Raw genomic sequence first — 16,438 nt, forward strand, 5'->3', positions numbered from 1 at the left:
GGAATTTAGCTCTTCTGGGTTCTGGGGTTTGGTTTTTTTGGTGGTGGTTTTGGGTTATTATTTTATTATGTACAAGACACTGGCCTGAAATATATATCTTGCCGTTGTGAACGGCTCCTGCATGAGCTGCCAAAGGTTGTGGTAACGAAGACACGTAACGCCACTCATTTGTCTCCAGATTGTAGCACTCCACACTGGACAAGTAGCCAGTTTCGTTTCTTCCACCGATTACATACAAGTTCTTGTCGAGGCGACAGGCGTAGAAACTGGCTCTCCTGGAGAATAGGGCAGAAGAAAACAAAACAAGCCAACAACAAACCAATTAGCCACGTCAACCATTTTTCTTCCCTCTCCAGTTGACCTCCTGATCTAACATAGCTGCTCCTTCAAAGGCCATTTCAGACAGAGGTGTCCTAGACACTGTGGGTGCCTCGCTAATCAAATACATGCTCCGCATCAAAAAAATACTTCATTTTTTGTGTTCAAACCAGTAAGCACATATAAACCTCAGAGAAAAGCCCCCTTTTCAAAGCTGTTTGTGGCTTTTTCACAGCCGTGAAAGAGAAAAAGGTGCTCATTAATGTTTGGGGCATTACCTTGTACGGGATGTAACAACTCAGTAAGACAAAGTGAAAAATGAGGTAGATAATGTAACAATAATGAATTATCTTGACATTCACTTTCTTTATGGTCCTTCAAGGGTCATTGTTCCCAATTTACTAAGAGAACCACATCATCAAAATTTTTCTTCAATTATCATTTTTTTTCTTCTTTCTGCAGTACTGCAAATAGAACAACTTTCCTTACGCTAGGCACAATATTACATTTCCGCCCTTTAACTCAAGAGAGGTCTGTCTCCATCCAGCTAACTCTGAGAAAAGTTTTAGCCACCTGTTTGCTTTCACATGCAACTCAGGCATGCAGGAAAAGAATTAATTTTCCTGTCCAGGACTGCTAGGTATATATTAGTTCATCTTCCTTGTGCCTCCAGAATTAATGGTGAGTGTCTGTTGCTGAAGTAAAAATAGAGCAGCAGACGATTTTGAGAGATCCTGTTTGGTGTAATTCACCTTCAGGGAAAGCTCCCTGGATTATTCAGCAGCAGGAAGGTTTGCTAGCCTAGAGACCTTCCATTTTAAGCTGTAATGATACGAGAAAGAAAATTGCAAAAGAGCACAGCTAGGCTACCATGAAGATCTCTACAAAATACGGAGCGACGCGAATTGTCAGTCCCAAACCTAAAATTTTCTCTGGGGTGAAACCCATGTGGCGTGGGAGCCCAGAGACAAGAAGTTAGGTGAGGCATGGCAAGGTCTAGCTCTGACAGCTCCTGCAAAGCAGGCACGCTGGCGTGTGGCTGCAGTTTGCCGAGCCCTGCTCCGTGGCTGACACAACGCACTCCAGTTCCTGCCCCGGCACCTGAATTTGAAACCAGGAGTAGCTGGATATTGCACTGCTGAATCCCATGGTAAACCTCAAGGGCCTGATGGTCACTTGCACCATCAAGGGCCCGAGCCTGCAGACCGCTGCAAAGCGTTCAGGATGAGCAGTGGCCAACGAACAGAGCACAACACCCTGCAATGAACAGCTCTGGTGTCTCCCAGCTCTTCCCCAGGCTTCCCTACAGTCGTCCTACAGGCAAGCAAACTAGCAAAGCCTGGTGTGCCGTGTCTCTGACCTGCCATCTAGACAGGCACACGCTCAGGAGCGCTTCTTCCCGTGAAGGCTGGAATAAGATCCCTCTCCTTTACCCAGCTGCCTCTTTTCACAAATGTTGTCGGATGGTGTAACATCATGGAGAAATTTCCCTCTTTGCTAAAGGCGGCTGAGACTGGCTGGTGGTTTTTAAGTTGGAGGAGAGGTCAGGCAGACATGAAGACACAGTCATGGAAACAGCAGGGCTGGCTGGGGATTCAGAGAGCAGATCTGATGCAATGCTGCCTGTTTCTGGCCTTACTTTTTGGATTTGGTGACACCTGACAGGGTCACTGAGCACCTCCTGTCTACCTCTTTGCTTTCACCTTGCCTGCACATGGGCAACCTGGACAGTGTGGGATAGCAGCCTTTGTTTTGTGGGAGCAGGAATACCACCATGGGGATATGGCTTCTGAAAAAAAAGATGCAAATAGAAGGACAGGAATACTGCTAAGTGCCTCCAGCTCGACTGACGAATTAAATAAGACCATTTAATTTATCTGTCAATGGGCAGATAGAAGCTGATGGCACATATTGCTCTGCATGGTCGGGCAGCAAATTGTGCATCTATGTTTTTAGCCTGATTTTCTATGGAAACAAAGCTTATTTGATTACACTGTACGTGTACCCATGTCTGCCCGAGTGTTGTCTCCTCAACAAAACCCTGCTGGCTGATTTCACTCTAATTTGACAGAGAGCATAGGTGTTACAGGCAATCAAGTGCCTGTATTCTTCCTGAGAGTGTGTGACAGGCCAGAGGCAAGACAGCCTGCAGCGGCCCCAGAAAGCTGCAGAGGTCACATCCCATTAGCCATCAGAGTCCTCTGAACCCTCCTGTGACTGGCAGCTGCAAGGCACAGACCTACAACGTGCCTGTCATCGATGCTTGGGGTGCTCATGCATCCGCTCATCTGTCCTTCTCTGACGAACCAGTTATCGAACTGCTCTTGGCTTGGCTTTTTTTAGTTCGAGTGTAATAAACAGAGGTAGGTACAACTGGCAGGCATTATTCTCTTAACTAGGATTCCACTGACATTATTCTCTATGTGTACTCCTGCGTTCATCCACACAGTGTCACTATAAGGAGCAAAAACGAAAGCATCAGCACGCCTCACTCTTCTGCTTGGATGGGAATATTCACTCCGTGGCTCCTGTCACAAGCTTTTCAGTGGTACAGTGTGTAAGGGGCATGCATTAAGTGATGACTTTTTAAACTGCTGTAAAATATGATTCAGAGTAAAATATAACACAGCAATCTTTGCATGACAACCTTCACCACAGAACTGGGAAGACACTACCCATTCTAATCAGATAACTGGAATACACCTCAGGATCTGAGGATGGAGAGTAAGACAATTATTTCGTGGTTTTCTTCAGGACTTGCAAGTACTTGCCGTTCATTGGTCTCTGAAATGCTTTTCCTTCACAGCCCGTCACTCATCAACCCAAATAACTTATTCTCCTAAGTACACACCCATAAAAGGGGAGGATTTATTTCTGATTTCCACAGATGATGAATTTATAGCCTGAAACAAGAAATACAACTACCAGTGTGAGGTTTAAAACTATCAGTGCTGTTACTGATCATTGCAATATCGGGACCTGACTTCAGAGTCACTTTTTGAGTGTATGCTTTGCCTTTGAAAACCTGATGTCATCTTCATAAGGGTTAACATGACTATTATTAAAGTCAAAGACGATAATGAAATGTGAAATTGCTTTATCTCTCTTCCTGTGGAGTCTTTTCTCAGTTCACTCGGCCAGTTCACATTTCACAGTGAGGACGCTGACCTGCTCACTTCCACTTGCGCTTCTTCAGTCCCTGGTACAATGCTGTGCTTTTTGCTCATCTTTAAATAAAGACCTTTAACTTGGAATGCAAGAAAAAAAAGACATTTTAAATGTCATATTCCATACACCTTGTCTAGCTCTGGGCTGAGCTGGCAAGATGCAACAGTGCTGACCGAGGTGTCCAGCTGAGGCTAACCTCAAGTTCAGATACGTCTGCTACAAAGATCGCTCCTTCAGTAGCATGTTAGTCTAACTGAATGGCTCTCCAAAAAGCATCTCCTTGTTACTGCACCGTCAGGGAGATGTGTATTTCCAAAACTTATGACTCATTTCCTGCTTCTCTAATGCCTGAACATAGTCCACACTTTTCAAAAAGGTGTGTTTTTGAGATGTTCTTCAAATGAAAAGAAACCAAACTTGGCTTTAAAGAAAATATACCGACTGCTCTAAATCCGTATTGGGATTAGACTTTTCTTTATAGCTTATACAGTAAAATCAATCAGAGGTGGATTTGAGCATACGAGATAAAAGTTTACTCATCAAATATTTCATACAGATTTTCAGCTTGAGAATATACTGCCTGTGAATGAGACCCACATTTACCTGGCAGTCATTTCCCAGGAGCTGTTATAGTCTATCCAGCCAATTATTCTCAGACTAAAATTCCTAAGTAGGTTTTGACTTGATGGACCATAATGACTCAGAAAACCCCATTAAACAGTCTGTCTTGTCAATGGTGCCTGCATTATGCCAGCAGAGACAGGGCGTGACCCTGTAGTCCTAGGGGGGAAAAAATAGCCTGTTGACTTTAATGAGAACTTCATCTGACTAAAGGAGCTGGGAAAGAAAACTGCATAAAAGGTCTCTCGTTTCTATGGTCTAAAAACTGGGCCAGACCCTACCTCTAAAGGCTGCCATAACTCTGAGGACATCTTTAGGGGTGAGCAAATAAACCACTAAAAACATTTTAGAAAGTGATTTGAAAATCCCTGTTCTCCAACAATAGCCCCAATGCTCAGGAGCCTTTAAAGAAAAATAACAGGCAAGCCTATAGAGTTATGTATCCTCAAAAAAAGAGGTGACAATTAACGTTGTCGTAGTAAAGCCCCTTGCAGAAGGAACAACATATGAGTGGACCACTACGTTTAAATAACACTGCACGGAGCTGAGACGCTAATACCTTACAGCATTACAGTTTATCACCGGGCAGCTCCTAAGCAATCACATCAGACAGTGGAGTTTTAGACTCTTGGCTGAAGGAGGCAGCTTCCACCAGGGCATAAACCTGCAATTATAAACTGATTTTCCAGAGAAACACAACTGGCCACTGTGGAGGTGGAAAAATTCCTATTGCCTGATTTCAACCCTCAACTAATTCTGTCTTCTCAGCCAAATAAACCCAACCGTTCAGCCAGCCGCAGGAGTTCTGCTTGCAGACACCCAGAGGGCCTGATAAGGTCACAGACTGGGATCCATAGAAGAGCTTCAGGCTCCGTACAAACACTAGTCAGCCTCCCAGCTCACTGAGGATGACCTGCACGATGAGGATGACCTGCATGGCAACACTCAATCTCATGCACACCTCCTGTCTCCCCCACACCAACACCTAAGCCAGCTGTGACTCAGTCCAGACAGCTGAACCAGAGGGGAAGGCATCCCTGTTTTAAGGTAAATAACCCAGTTACAGAATCGCAGAATCAATTTGGTTGGAAGAGACCTTTAAGATTATCAGGTCCAACTGTTAACTCAGCACTGCCAGGTCACCACTAAGCCATGTCCCTCAGCACCACATCTACACGTCTTTTAAATACCCCCAGTGACGGGCACTCCACCACCGCCCTGGGCAGCCTGTTCCAATGCCTGACAACCCACTCTGTGAAGAAATTTTTCCTCATATCCAACCTAAACCTCCCCTCGTGCAGTTGTGGAGTTATTGCTGACAGGAGTGAGGGAGAAGGCTGGAGGCTGCCGAAGCAGGGCCACCCCTTTAGCTAAAGCCTGCTGTTGGCCTACCTCTATTAACAACTGAAAAAAAAAAAAAGGAATTTTAGTAAAGGGTTTTTAAGGTAAAGGATGATATTATTAATAAAGGCAGAGACCATAACAAACTGTGATGCTCTTTATATGGCTGATTTTATCAGTTCACTCAGCTCCAACAGGGAACCTACTCAGACCTGCTCCACCTGCACTTTTTCATGCACCGGTGTAATGTACTATTTTTTGGTGACAAGAATCACACATGGGTCTGCATATGGACTTAGGTCAATCAAACTGAATCCTGAACAAAGGCCCTTCAAAAACTTTACAGACTGACATTTCACCTCTGGAGATTTGAAAAGACAGATGTATTCCTATGCACCTCACAATTCACACCTTGGATTGCCCTGACTTCAATGTATTTATGACCGCCAGACACCAGAGCACTGCGGACAGCCAACAGGAAAGAGCTGTAATACTGACAGCACATGGAATAAGGAAAGTGTCTTAGGAAGACACAGCGAGAGCTCTTGCACACTGGATCCATGAGAAGATGGGTGTTGAACTGCAGGACCGACACTGAATGCTTTTTCGTAAAACACTGTAACTTTGGATCTTCTGCCTTTGAGGTTCTTCTTATGAAACACACATCATTCAGTTCCGCTTTGGGGGACTTTTTTCCTGCCAGGGTAGGATTTGGAATCCCGAGTTAAGTTGACGCCATCTTTAGGGGTCATTGCTCACATCTGCATGCACCTCTGATCTGTGGTACACGGGAAGTTTAAAACGTGCCCCACTCTACTATGCATTAGCTGACAGCAACTTCACTCAACAACCACCTAGGATCAACAGTCCTCTGACAAGGGGAGACATGCTCAGGGGAGCTTTTCATGGCTGGCACGGTGAAACAGGATGGAGTCAACATGTGAAGGTTTCAGTTGCCTATAAGATATCCGGCTATAATTACTGCTTGTTTACTGCAAACTCATCATGACACTTCAGTCAGGGAACATGACAGGACACTATGGAGACTTCAGAAAAATCCTTCAGACCGTACTCAGGCGACCAGTAATTGCACAAAGTCCATGGTTATTTTGCATGAGTTAGCACTGCAGGATTTGGCATCTGGAGTTTTGAATTTGGAAAGTTTAAAAAACTAGGAGACCAATGGGATGCAAGTGCATGCTGCAGTTTTATCTCAGTATTTTCAATGCTTCTGTGGGCCTCCTTACTCCCAGAACTAAGCCAAACTTCAGCTGCCCCTCGGATGATAAAACATATATTGAAAAACACGTAGCAGGTTTTTACCTCTCTTGCATGGGTGGAAGTTGTATCCAGCTGTTAAACCTGGGATCGTATCGGCTAACAAAGTTTGTACTGTGTTTCCCTGTAAAGATAGATTATTTTGACACTCAGCTGTTTGTTTCATGTATTTAACATCATGATTGTAATATATATTACATACACTTCAGAAGTTGACAGCTTTTATGAAGGGTTCCCCCTTTTACAACAATGTATGATTACACTATGTGTACAGTAATAATTCAACAAATGGGGCACTGCAAGGTTTGAATTAGCAATTGCTAGCAGTAAAAGCAGATAAGAGATTATTCTTGCTCTCTGTAATAAGATCTTGAAAATGTGTATTTAAATTTACTTATAGACACTGTGGTACTTTCACAGCCACAATAAATCACAGCACTAAACAAAATTACTGCCCAAAAGAGGGCATCCCTACAGAATTTTTATGTGTCAGGTAAAAAAATCAAAGGGAGAACATGTGCTTTTCTTCCTCCTCACATCTCCTCTGTGTGGAACATGGTTAAAAAAAACCTTGTGCAAATAACCAGGAGCTGCATAAGCCATCAGCATGGGGTATGCAGTGTTTGCACTAGATGGTTTATTCTACCATGTACTTTCAGTGTAAGTGTAGAAGGAATTACACATGTGCATCGAAGGGGGGATACACTCTCAAGAGTTTTATTCCAAGTGTGTTAGCCAAAATAGGAAACATGAGCAACAGACACCAGCTAACTAGCTTATCCCTGCTGTCAAGCCCAAGAAGTGTAGTCATGTCTTCACGATATTAAGTTTTCACCTTATTTTACATGCAGATTGACATCAAAGCAAGAAAACTGAAGCAAGAGAGTGTATGGCAATTTCCTGTAACACCTGAGGCTTCAACAGATGAGGATCTCGGAAACAGAAACCTTTGTTTATGTATGTGTGACTAAAAAATTGAATTAGAGGCTTCACGGGCCAGCAGAATAACCCAACTGCGTATGTCACTGTTCTATAAATGGTCACTGAGTATTCTACAAGGTATTTTTGCACTGTACAAGCCTCTCTAGGATTGGCTCGCTTTGCTTGTTTCATTCCACGCTTACTTCAGCATGTGTAAATAGACCATCAAGATTGTAGAGAAGAATAGCAATACAGCTAGAATTTATATTCATAATAATTTAAGATCATGTTTGACAAGAAAACAGAGAAAGAAACCGCACTGACCACTTTGTCTGGAAGCAAATTCCTTCCCTCGCTACGTTATAAGCATGTTCTACATGAGGAGGGTAAAGCAGAAGACTGGTGAATAATGCGGCATTTCCCTTCAAATCCAGCATGGTGCCTAATAAGGACCAAAGCCCTTTACGCTGAGCACCAGTCAAACACATCTCAAGACCCAGCATGAGATCCCCACACACTAAGGGCCACTGGTCATTTTGCCACTGGGTTTAGTGGAGCGGGACTTTGCTCTTGGTCCCTATCTGAAATTCTTTACTCTATACAGACAATTTAGAAAAAGAGGCATGGAGAGCTATAGATTCCAGAAGCAGTAAAACAGCAGCAACAGGCATCTAACCAGCTCTAGGACTCACTATCTGGGACATTTATTAATCTATTTCTATTCCAGAAAGAAAGACTTCAATGTAAGTATTGATTTTAAGTTTGGACTTCTAGGAGGGGGTTTTAATGTCGCCCTATTAACCACATCTTCCAGTTACTGGAGACTTCAGGGGTCACTGGTTGTATAGCAGCTTTGTAATTCTTGTCATACAAACCTATGATTGGAGACCTTGGCCTCCTACCGTAACGTACCATATATGTACATATTCACTACAAACACCGCGTATGTAGAGGAGTGTATAGTGTGAGGTCGAGAGAGAAGGGTTTAGTGAGCCTGGAGTGGGTGCACAAGATACAAATCTGGTCACTTCACAGGAAGGGAGATGAAGTCAAACTAGAACGGGCACAAAGAAGGAGTACTGTGGTGACAGGAGGAACAGAAAGTTTTCCTTGTTGTAGGAGACAAGAACTTAGCTTGTTGCATCTAGGAAAATAAAAGCTGAAAGGGGATAGGAACGCTGTCCGTAAAATACATCAGAGGAACAAATTTCTGGGAGGGGAGAAACAACTAAGCTAAAGGCCGGCTTTGGCATGAGAACAAGGTGATTTAGACATTCAAAGAATACATTTTACTAGGAAAGAGAATAAGGCTCCTACTCATTTAGAGTGATCAGATTCTCTAACAGCTTTCTAACAGGAGTAGCTGGGGCTAAAAATCCAACTGCTTTTCAAATGCAGCTTAGAAAATTTACAATATGAGACTATGTGATGCCTGTGATGGCAGGAGAAGGACTTGATGATCTACTTAAGCTGTCTGGTGTAGCTGGTTTGACTCCAGTTTAATTACGGACCTCAGCTGGAAAAAGAACTGTCTCTCTTATTTTGCCTGGCTCATCAGTCAGTCAGGTTACACATGTTAGGAAGCTCCTGTCAGAACACAGAAACTGTGACAAGTGGTCAGAAAACAGGATTAGCAAATCAGGACGATGGGACAAAAGGAGGCAGAAGCTGCTCTCTGCTCTCTGCAGGAAGGTTTCTGCAGCCACGCCAAAAGGTGAGGGGCTCTGAAGGTTATGAAGTTTGGTCTTAAATCCCTGCCTGTGTTCTGCAACCTGCTCCCATCAGCGCTTACTCATGCAGGGAGCTCTTGTGACCAGAAAACATAGCCACAGGAGGATATTAAAAAGTGAGAAAAAGTGTCCCCCACGCTCTCCAGGTTGTCAGGAAGTCACAGAAGCAGCATGGAAGGGACGTGGGCACTCCTTGGGGCCCACCCAACTTCTCAAGAATCTGCCAGCCTGATGGCTAAAGACACGTACGGTGCTACTTCTATTGCCCCCAGCTCAAGAATAATTCTTTCCACTGGAAAAATGCCTGGCACATTCCCATTCAAATCAAAACCTTCGTAATGCTCTGGCAGGAGAGTTCCAGCTGGGTCCCCCTGAAGCCCCTTCTGCACTATGAGGAAAGCAGACCAGGGCCTTGACATAACTTCAAGTGGGTACATGTGAGCAGTTCCCATGTGGCTGCACATTTAGAGCCAATCAGCTCCAAGAAAGAACTAGCCCGGCAACAGCACAGGATGTAGTTTATGATTTCTGGTCTGCCTTTTGTGACAAGTCAGATCCATTTCTCTCAGGATAAGTTCGTAAAGAGATCAGTATCAACAATGCTCCCACCTCTTTATTATTATCTTCTCTACAGAAAAATCCCAGCACTGGTATTCACAGAACAAGAAAGCTGTTACACATCTTGAGCAACATCTTCAGCTCAGGAGTTGATCTAGGCAACCTTAGAACTACAGTACTATCCATCTCATGAACAGTTGTGCTCAACTTCTACCTCAGATGCAGGATACGTACCCCTTGTAACACCTCTCCACCACCTTCCAACTCAGTTTCCACACCTTTAATCTGTGGGTAGCTATACTTCTTTTATCCTTCACGTGATGTGGCCCTTTAATTATAAATCGTCTGGAACAAGCTCTGCCTCTTATTATCCAAACACCTACCCCCAAGCACAACAGGGGCCCTCAGCTGTCGGATGGGGCTGATGGTCCTAATAATAATTGTCATTAATGATACCACGCTGTCTCCTGTTTAATATAATGTCTTCTCCTAAGATATTTAGTGATATTTTTAACTATACCGGAAATATGCTTATAGGGTGGACCGGATTGTTTGTCTCAGGTTTTAGGAAGTGAACAGATGTAACAATTTTCTATAATTTGGTTTAGTGCAGATGCTGAAATGGGGCATTCACAATAAAATATATGCAGTATATGTAATTTCAGCTGGATCCTCTGGTGTTTTAAAAGTAAAAATGTGTACCTGCAAGCTGTTTTATGGTTTCTCAGTCATAATTATCTCTGTTACACAGACTGCTACAACTACAACTCTTTCTTCGTGTGCAAGCTTTTTAACAACGTCTCGACAATTTTGTGAATTTTGCAAGGCATGGTACTCTCCTTTAGCTTTGCTCAGAAGCCTGTTAAATTGTTTAATTTCTCTTTGCAGTAAATTTATGAAGTAATCAAATCAAAGAAGGTAGCAGCAGATAATCTATACGAGAAGCTCTTGCACAAAACTAAAAAAGGGACCAATTTAAGAATCTCAGAGTCTAGATAATTAACACATTAGCAACTTTAGCTGCGAGTATCTTGTTTGACAATAGCAGAGAAGCATTCATCTACTGCAATTGCATTATTATATTATGACTGGAAGGAGACTGGAAATGAAGGTTAAAATTCTTAACAGCTGCTGCCTGGTGCATGCACTTGAAAGAGTCTGTTCTGCTGCCTGTGGCATTTCTCAAGGGATGTGGGAGCTGATGAATGACGGAGGTGCTAATGCTAAAGTACCAGATATTTATTACATCAATATCTAAAAGTAGCCTTCACTAGGTTCAACAATTAGGCTGAGGGTCCTCAAAATCCCATGCTAATGACTACATCAACTGACCTGACAGAGAGACAGACACAGGAAGGCAGATGCTGCCCGTGCCTTTCAGTGTTCTGTACATACCATTAGGGTTCCATTGGTCTTCTCCTCCCAGCACGAACAAGAAGTTTTCCACTTCCACAACACAGTGATGGGCACTGTTATATGGCATAACTGCAAGTAAAGCAAGAATTCTTTGTCAGCTCAGGGCACTGATTCCATCAAGTGTTTCCAAAGGTACAAAATACAACACCAAGATTACATCTGCACAAAATAATAGGGGAACGCATCATCACAAGCACGTATGTCCACTGACTTAGCAGCAGACAAAGCCACTTATTAGTAATCCCACGCTATTCGATCCTGCAAATAATTAAAGAGAGAGGCAGGAATTCTGGTCCCTCAGCACTCCCCCCACCTGCCCAAGCTCCGCATTTTCTGCTCTAAAAATAACCTTTAAAAAGGGATGAAGTTGCCTGATATATCCCTGTAACTGAGCAGATGAGAGGAATCCTAGTATGGCAGGAAACATTAAAATAACCGTGGCCCAGCTTTGTTCTGCTGGTGATGTTTCCACAGGAAGAGTCAGTATGTTCAGTAGCTTTCTATTACACAGCAATGAACAAGCTGCATTTCCATACAGTTTTAAGTTTTTAAATTAAGGTCCTGCTGATTTAATGCCTTTTCCAAATGTATACGCTTAATTTCCTGTACAATGTCATTAGCAGCACAATCACACATTTTCTATTCATCTAATCAGGAAGCCCTTTGTTAACAAAGATCAAAACTGTGGCATTAGGTTTGCAATATCCCTTCTTTTTTTTTTTTTTGAAGGTGTGGTGATTACTATGGACCAACTACAGTTGCAATAATACATTTTTTTTTTAATTTACATTTTTTTTTAATTTACATTTTTCACTACAATAGCTAAGACACAAAGCAAAGGACCTTTATACATCATATGCACATACTACTGCGGTGTGCCCTACAGCACTATTGTGATATAATACGGTGAATGTAAACTTAGGCAGCATTAGTTATCATACCACATAGAGTAGTTTTGGCCCAGTGACACCAGTAGGAAAAATGATGTCCTTGTTCAGCTCATCATATGGGCACCTTAAATCTAGGTGAGGACAAATGGGGAGGTGATGTGCATGTACAGGCAGGGAACTTATTGCTTGACACGGATCAACAGAGCACTTAGGAAACCAGTGCAGTGGGAAATCAATATGACTCAGGGCCAGCTCTTACTTTGTGCTCTTTTGCCAATGCCAAAAAAAAAAAAAAAAAAAAAAATCCATCCCCCGGCTGTTCTGTCCAGAATTTGGCGTTGAGCTGATTTTCTTTTCCCCTCCTGCACTGCCGGAGCGGAGCGTTGCTGAGGCAGCCTATCTCACACTTGGATTATTTTGGGTGATATATCTCTCATTTCATTTGTTTTATTATCTTTTATTTTTCTCAGAATGCAGTTGTGCAGTATAGCATATGCAAATATTAATAAGAAGAAATAGGCACAGCTTTGTTATTTAGGACACATTTTCTTAAAGACCAAGTGGCCTCATTTAAGCTTCTTACCGAAGTTTTTGCCAAGGCAATGATGAATAAGTAAGGTATGTTTTTAGTTTCTAGTAAAGGTCGAATATAATTTTCATAGTCTGTGCTCTTACAAGCCATGTAAGTGAAGCAGTCCTTAAATTTGAGAGCCAGGTACAGTGAAAGTTCATTAATTAAGGTTATTTGTACTGGTACACTTTATATGAGTGGGAAGTAATCCTACTCTAGGCACTGCAAGGGATTTTATATGACCTAGAGATTCCTACAGAGGGATGAAAGCATGAAAAATATTTCTGTTATCTTCTTAGCCCCCGTATCATATTTATCTCTTTGATCTCTGACATTCACCTGTTTTAAAATCTTCTCTCTCAAAACCCCAGCACTCTCCTTGATTTTGTGGATCCTTGTTCTACATAATGAATTTGGTTGTCTCATGGGAAATCTGCCATCTTCCTTAGATGATTTTTGAGACCCCTCCTCTTAAGAAGAGACTCCCCAGGATTCGTCTGCAAAGGCTTCAATTCTTACCTAATCCAGTTCTTAATTATGAGTTTCGATTAGGTCCAAGCCAGCAGTTGTACCCTCAACCAGGCTCTTCCATTGATCAATCTGGAAAGATCTAGTGTTTATCAAAAGAACTGTCTGCAGGCAGCACACATGGATGTTTCTCACATGTTGTGTTTTCACTTTTGCAAACGCTTTTGTTTATCGACCCTCCATATTGACACAAATAGGGCCGGTAGAGGAAGAAATTGTTTTTTAGCCTTTTCTGCTGTTCCTATGTATACAAACTATGCAATAAGACTCCCACACTTATGATGGTAATTAAACCTTGAAAACTAAGGGCTCAACCCTGGCTCCTACTTAACCTGACAGCAATATTCCCACTGCTACAGGATTGGTCCCAAACAACCTGAACTACCACCCATAACTCTTGGGAAAGCTAAAGGGAAGCTTGCCTTAGAAAGGAGAGTAGTGTTCGGGCTTCAGAACGGAAGGTGACTGCAATAAAACACTGCAGACCTTTACTACGACCTTTGTTTCTCACAGAGCTTTGAAGAAAACTCTGTTCTTGGTCTCGTGATTCTGCCCATGGGGCTGGAGGGCGCTGGACAAAACTGCGAGGATGGAACAACACCGTGGACATCTATGAGGGAGGGAGTTTTGACACTGGGACTGTGAAATTGCCAACATCACAGTCTTTCTCCTTGACTATTTTAAGGGTCCCTCAAAATCATGAGTTATACACAGAAATCAAAACTATAGGAATGAACAATTTTTTACTGCTATAAAACACCCCTTGAAAGTACCAGAAAACTTGTGCTGTAAATCGTAATTCCTTATGAACACACACCCATACAGGACCTAACTTTTCATAGATACAGTCAAAATGACATGGCAATGAACACGCTAAATTCATCCTCTAGTAAGAACAATCTTCTCGAACTCACTGGGCTTGCCGGGGTGTACCAGGAAGAATTGGGCCCATCACACAGTCTGGCCAGGCTGCTCTCTGCATTAATTTTATACGAGCCTCTGTCTGCTGTTTTGCTTTAACAATGTGAAAATCACATCTTCTCGTTTTTTGATTTCAACTCAGTGGAACACCTGCCTGCCCCACGCAAAGGGTATTTGAAGAGAAGTTTGTACGCCACACTCAAACACAGCCCAGTGTGAGTTTTTAGCGTGTCAGTCAGTGAGTTAGAGGGAAAGGGTAAGGAGAAGCTAATCAGGATGAAATGAGATTAAAGGCTGTCTAATTTTACAGCAACTGTGATCCATCAGCCACTGTGAAAGTGACAGTGGAAATGAATGATGGAGACAGACAGGTGGGGCTGTACATTTCACTGATTTATCCTCAAATGCACTGGGCCTTATTTTATTGAGTGAACATGACCGCATTTATCATGACTGTCATCTAAACCCACTTCCCTCCATTTAAAAAGGTCACTTTACTAGGAGGGAGTAGGATAGAGGCACTTTCAAAACAGATTTAAAATTTAATAACACATGTTTATAAAACCCTGTGCAAGAATTCTCAACTTTATTAAGGACCGATTTAAAAGGAAGGAGAAGAGACTTTTAAAAAGAGGAGAAGATGAAAAAAAGCCATGGTCATCTGAGAAACATGCTTAGGAACCAAGGTGATAGGTGCCAGAGAATTACGTGAGGCAGACAGATACGAACAGATGAGCTGGAGTGGGAAGGAACCACCCCTTCTAAGCCTCTGTCCCCCCCACACACCTCCCAAAGCTCAGGAGGCCCATGGTTAACAAACTTGTGCTTTCCTGGATCAAGAGCACGAATGAGTCCATCCAACCATTACCAAAGACAACAAGTCTACCAGCCCCTTTCCCATGCAATTTGTGTATGGGTGGTAGCTGACCCTTGGTAAGGTGGGAGGCAGTTTCTCAGGTACACATATGTAACGTGCAGAGCTTTCTAAGTCAAACCCAAACGGTGATTTATACTTGAGAACGATCTGGAAGGTGATGGAGTCCAAGACTGCAGTGGTGTTTGCTAAGAAATACTTCAGTACACAAGCATCAGTGCCATTGTGCAGGAGGCCGCACTCACGGATGTTCCTCAGACACAGATGCAGGTGGAAGACGCTGCAGCACTCTGCACGTCAGGGTAGCAGTCCCAGGCAAAAACTGCTCACATATGCCAAACCTTAGTTAATGAAAAGCACCAGATAATGTTCTGGGACCTACTTTTAAAAACGGAGTTTACAGCTCATAGCACCAAACACTCTCAACCATTAAAGTCTGTGAGGACAATCAGATGCAATGATGCTCCACAGACACCTCCAACTTCTGTATGGGGGTGACAGGGACATACCTCACTCACCTAACAAACACTAATATGTGATGTCTGTTGCTTAGTTTCTCCCAACAACTGCACGTCTAGGAAGCAGCATTTGGTTGATCTCCACCCATTAATCGAGGGGTTATCAGCTCCTCCTTCTCCTTATACCTTCCCCTGTCTATAGTCACTTTAACTAGCAAGGAAGAAGAGGGAATGGGAATGGCATTTCTCAGGACAGGAGGAGGGCTGAACTCTGCTCCCAGGAAAGCTGAAAGCTGTGATACAGCCCATAGCCATTGCCCTGCTCTGCTAAAAACTCCTTTCAGAAACCGCACTTGAGTCTTCCTACTCAAAGCTAAAAAAAAAAAAAAAAAAAAAATCCACCGATTTTTCACTGCTCTAAACAGTTCAGCTGCTTGGGATACAGGAGGTACTGCGAGGAAAGCCAAGAAATCTCTTCCTTAGCTCCTGCACAGCTTGAGCACAGCCCCTTCAAGACTCAGTACACACCAAGAAGTCATGCTTATCATCTCTAATGACCTGTGCAGATGACGCAAGTGAAGAGTGTGTTTCCAGAACCAGAATGTCATTACCAGAGGACATATGGAGCCAATAATGACCTTCTACAATATTAACAACCTAACCTGTTCGCTGTCTAATATCCAACTACTGGTACTTGGAAACTGGTTATTTCTACGGCTCTCAGAGGGCAGAGTAACATGAGAAGATGTCCCTTTCCAGAACAGAAGGCACCTGCAAACTCACTTTAGAAGACTGATTTGCTCATGGCAGAGACACAATGTTCATTTCATTCCCAACCTTCTCCC

The 16,438-nt window shown here is 43.0% G+C and overlaps 1 protein-coding gene across 1 annotated transcript in view; it reads right to left on the reverse strand.

Annotated features, from left to right (window-relative positions):
* Positions 1–16,438, reverse strand: part of KLHL14 (kelch-like family member 14) — a 44,239-nt gene that overhangs the window by 6,207 nt on the left and 21,594 nt on the right. Inside the window, exons 2-4 of the mRNA XM_010142509.1 lie at positions 11,331–11,420; positions 6,772–6,850; positions 85–275 (exon numbers count right to left, since the gene is read on the reverse strand). Of these exons, the coding sequence (XP_010140811.1) occupies positions 85–275; positions 6,772–6,850; positions 11,331–11,420 (360 nt within the window). The remainder of the gene's footprint in view (positions 1–84; positions 276–6,771; positions 6,851–11,330; positions 11,421–16,438) is intronic.

The sequence above is a fragment of the Buceros rhinoceros genome, unplaced genomic scaffold, assembly GCF_000710305.1.
Source record: "Buceros rhinoceros silvestris isolate BGI_N320 unplaced genomic scaffold, ASM71030v1 scaffold21040, whole genome shotgun sequence".
NCBI lineage: Eukaryota > Metazoa > Chordata > Aves > Bucerotiformes > Bucerotidae > Buceros > Buceros rhinoceros.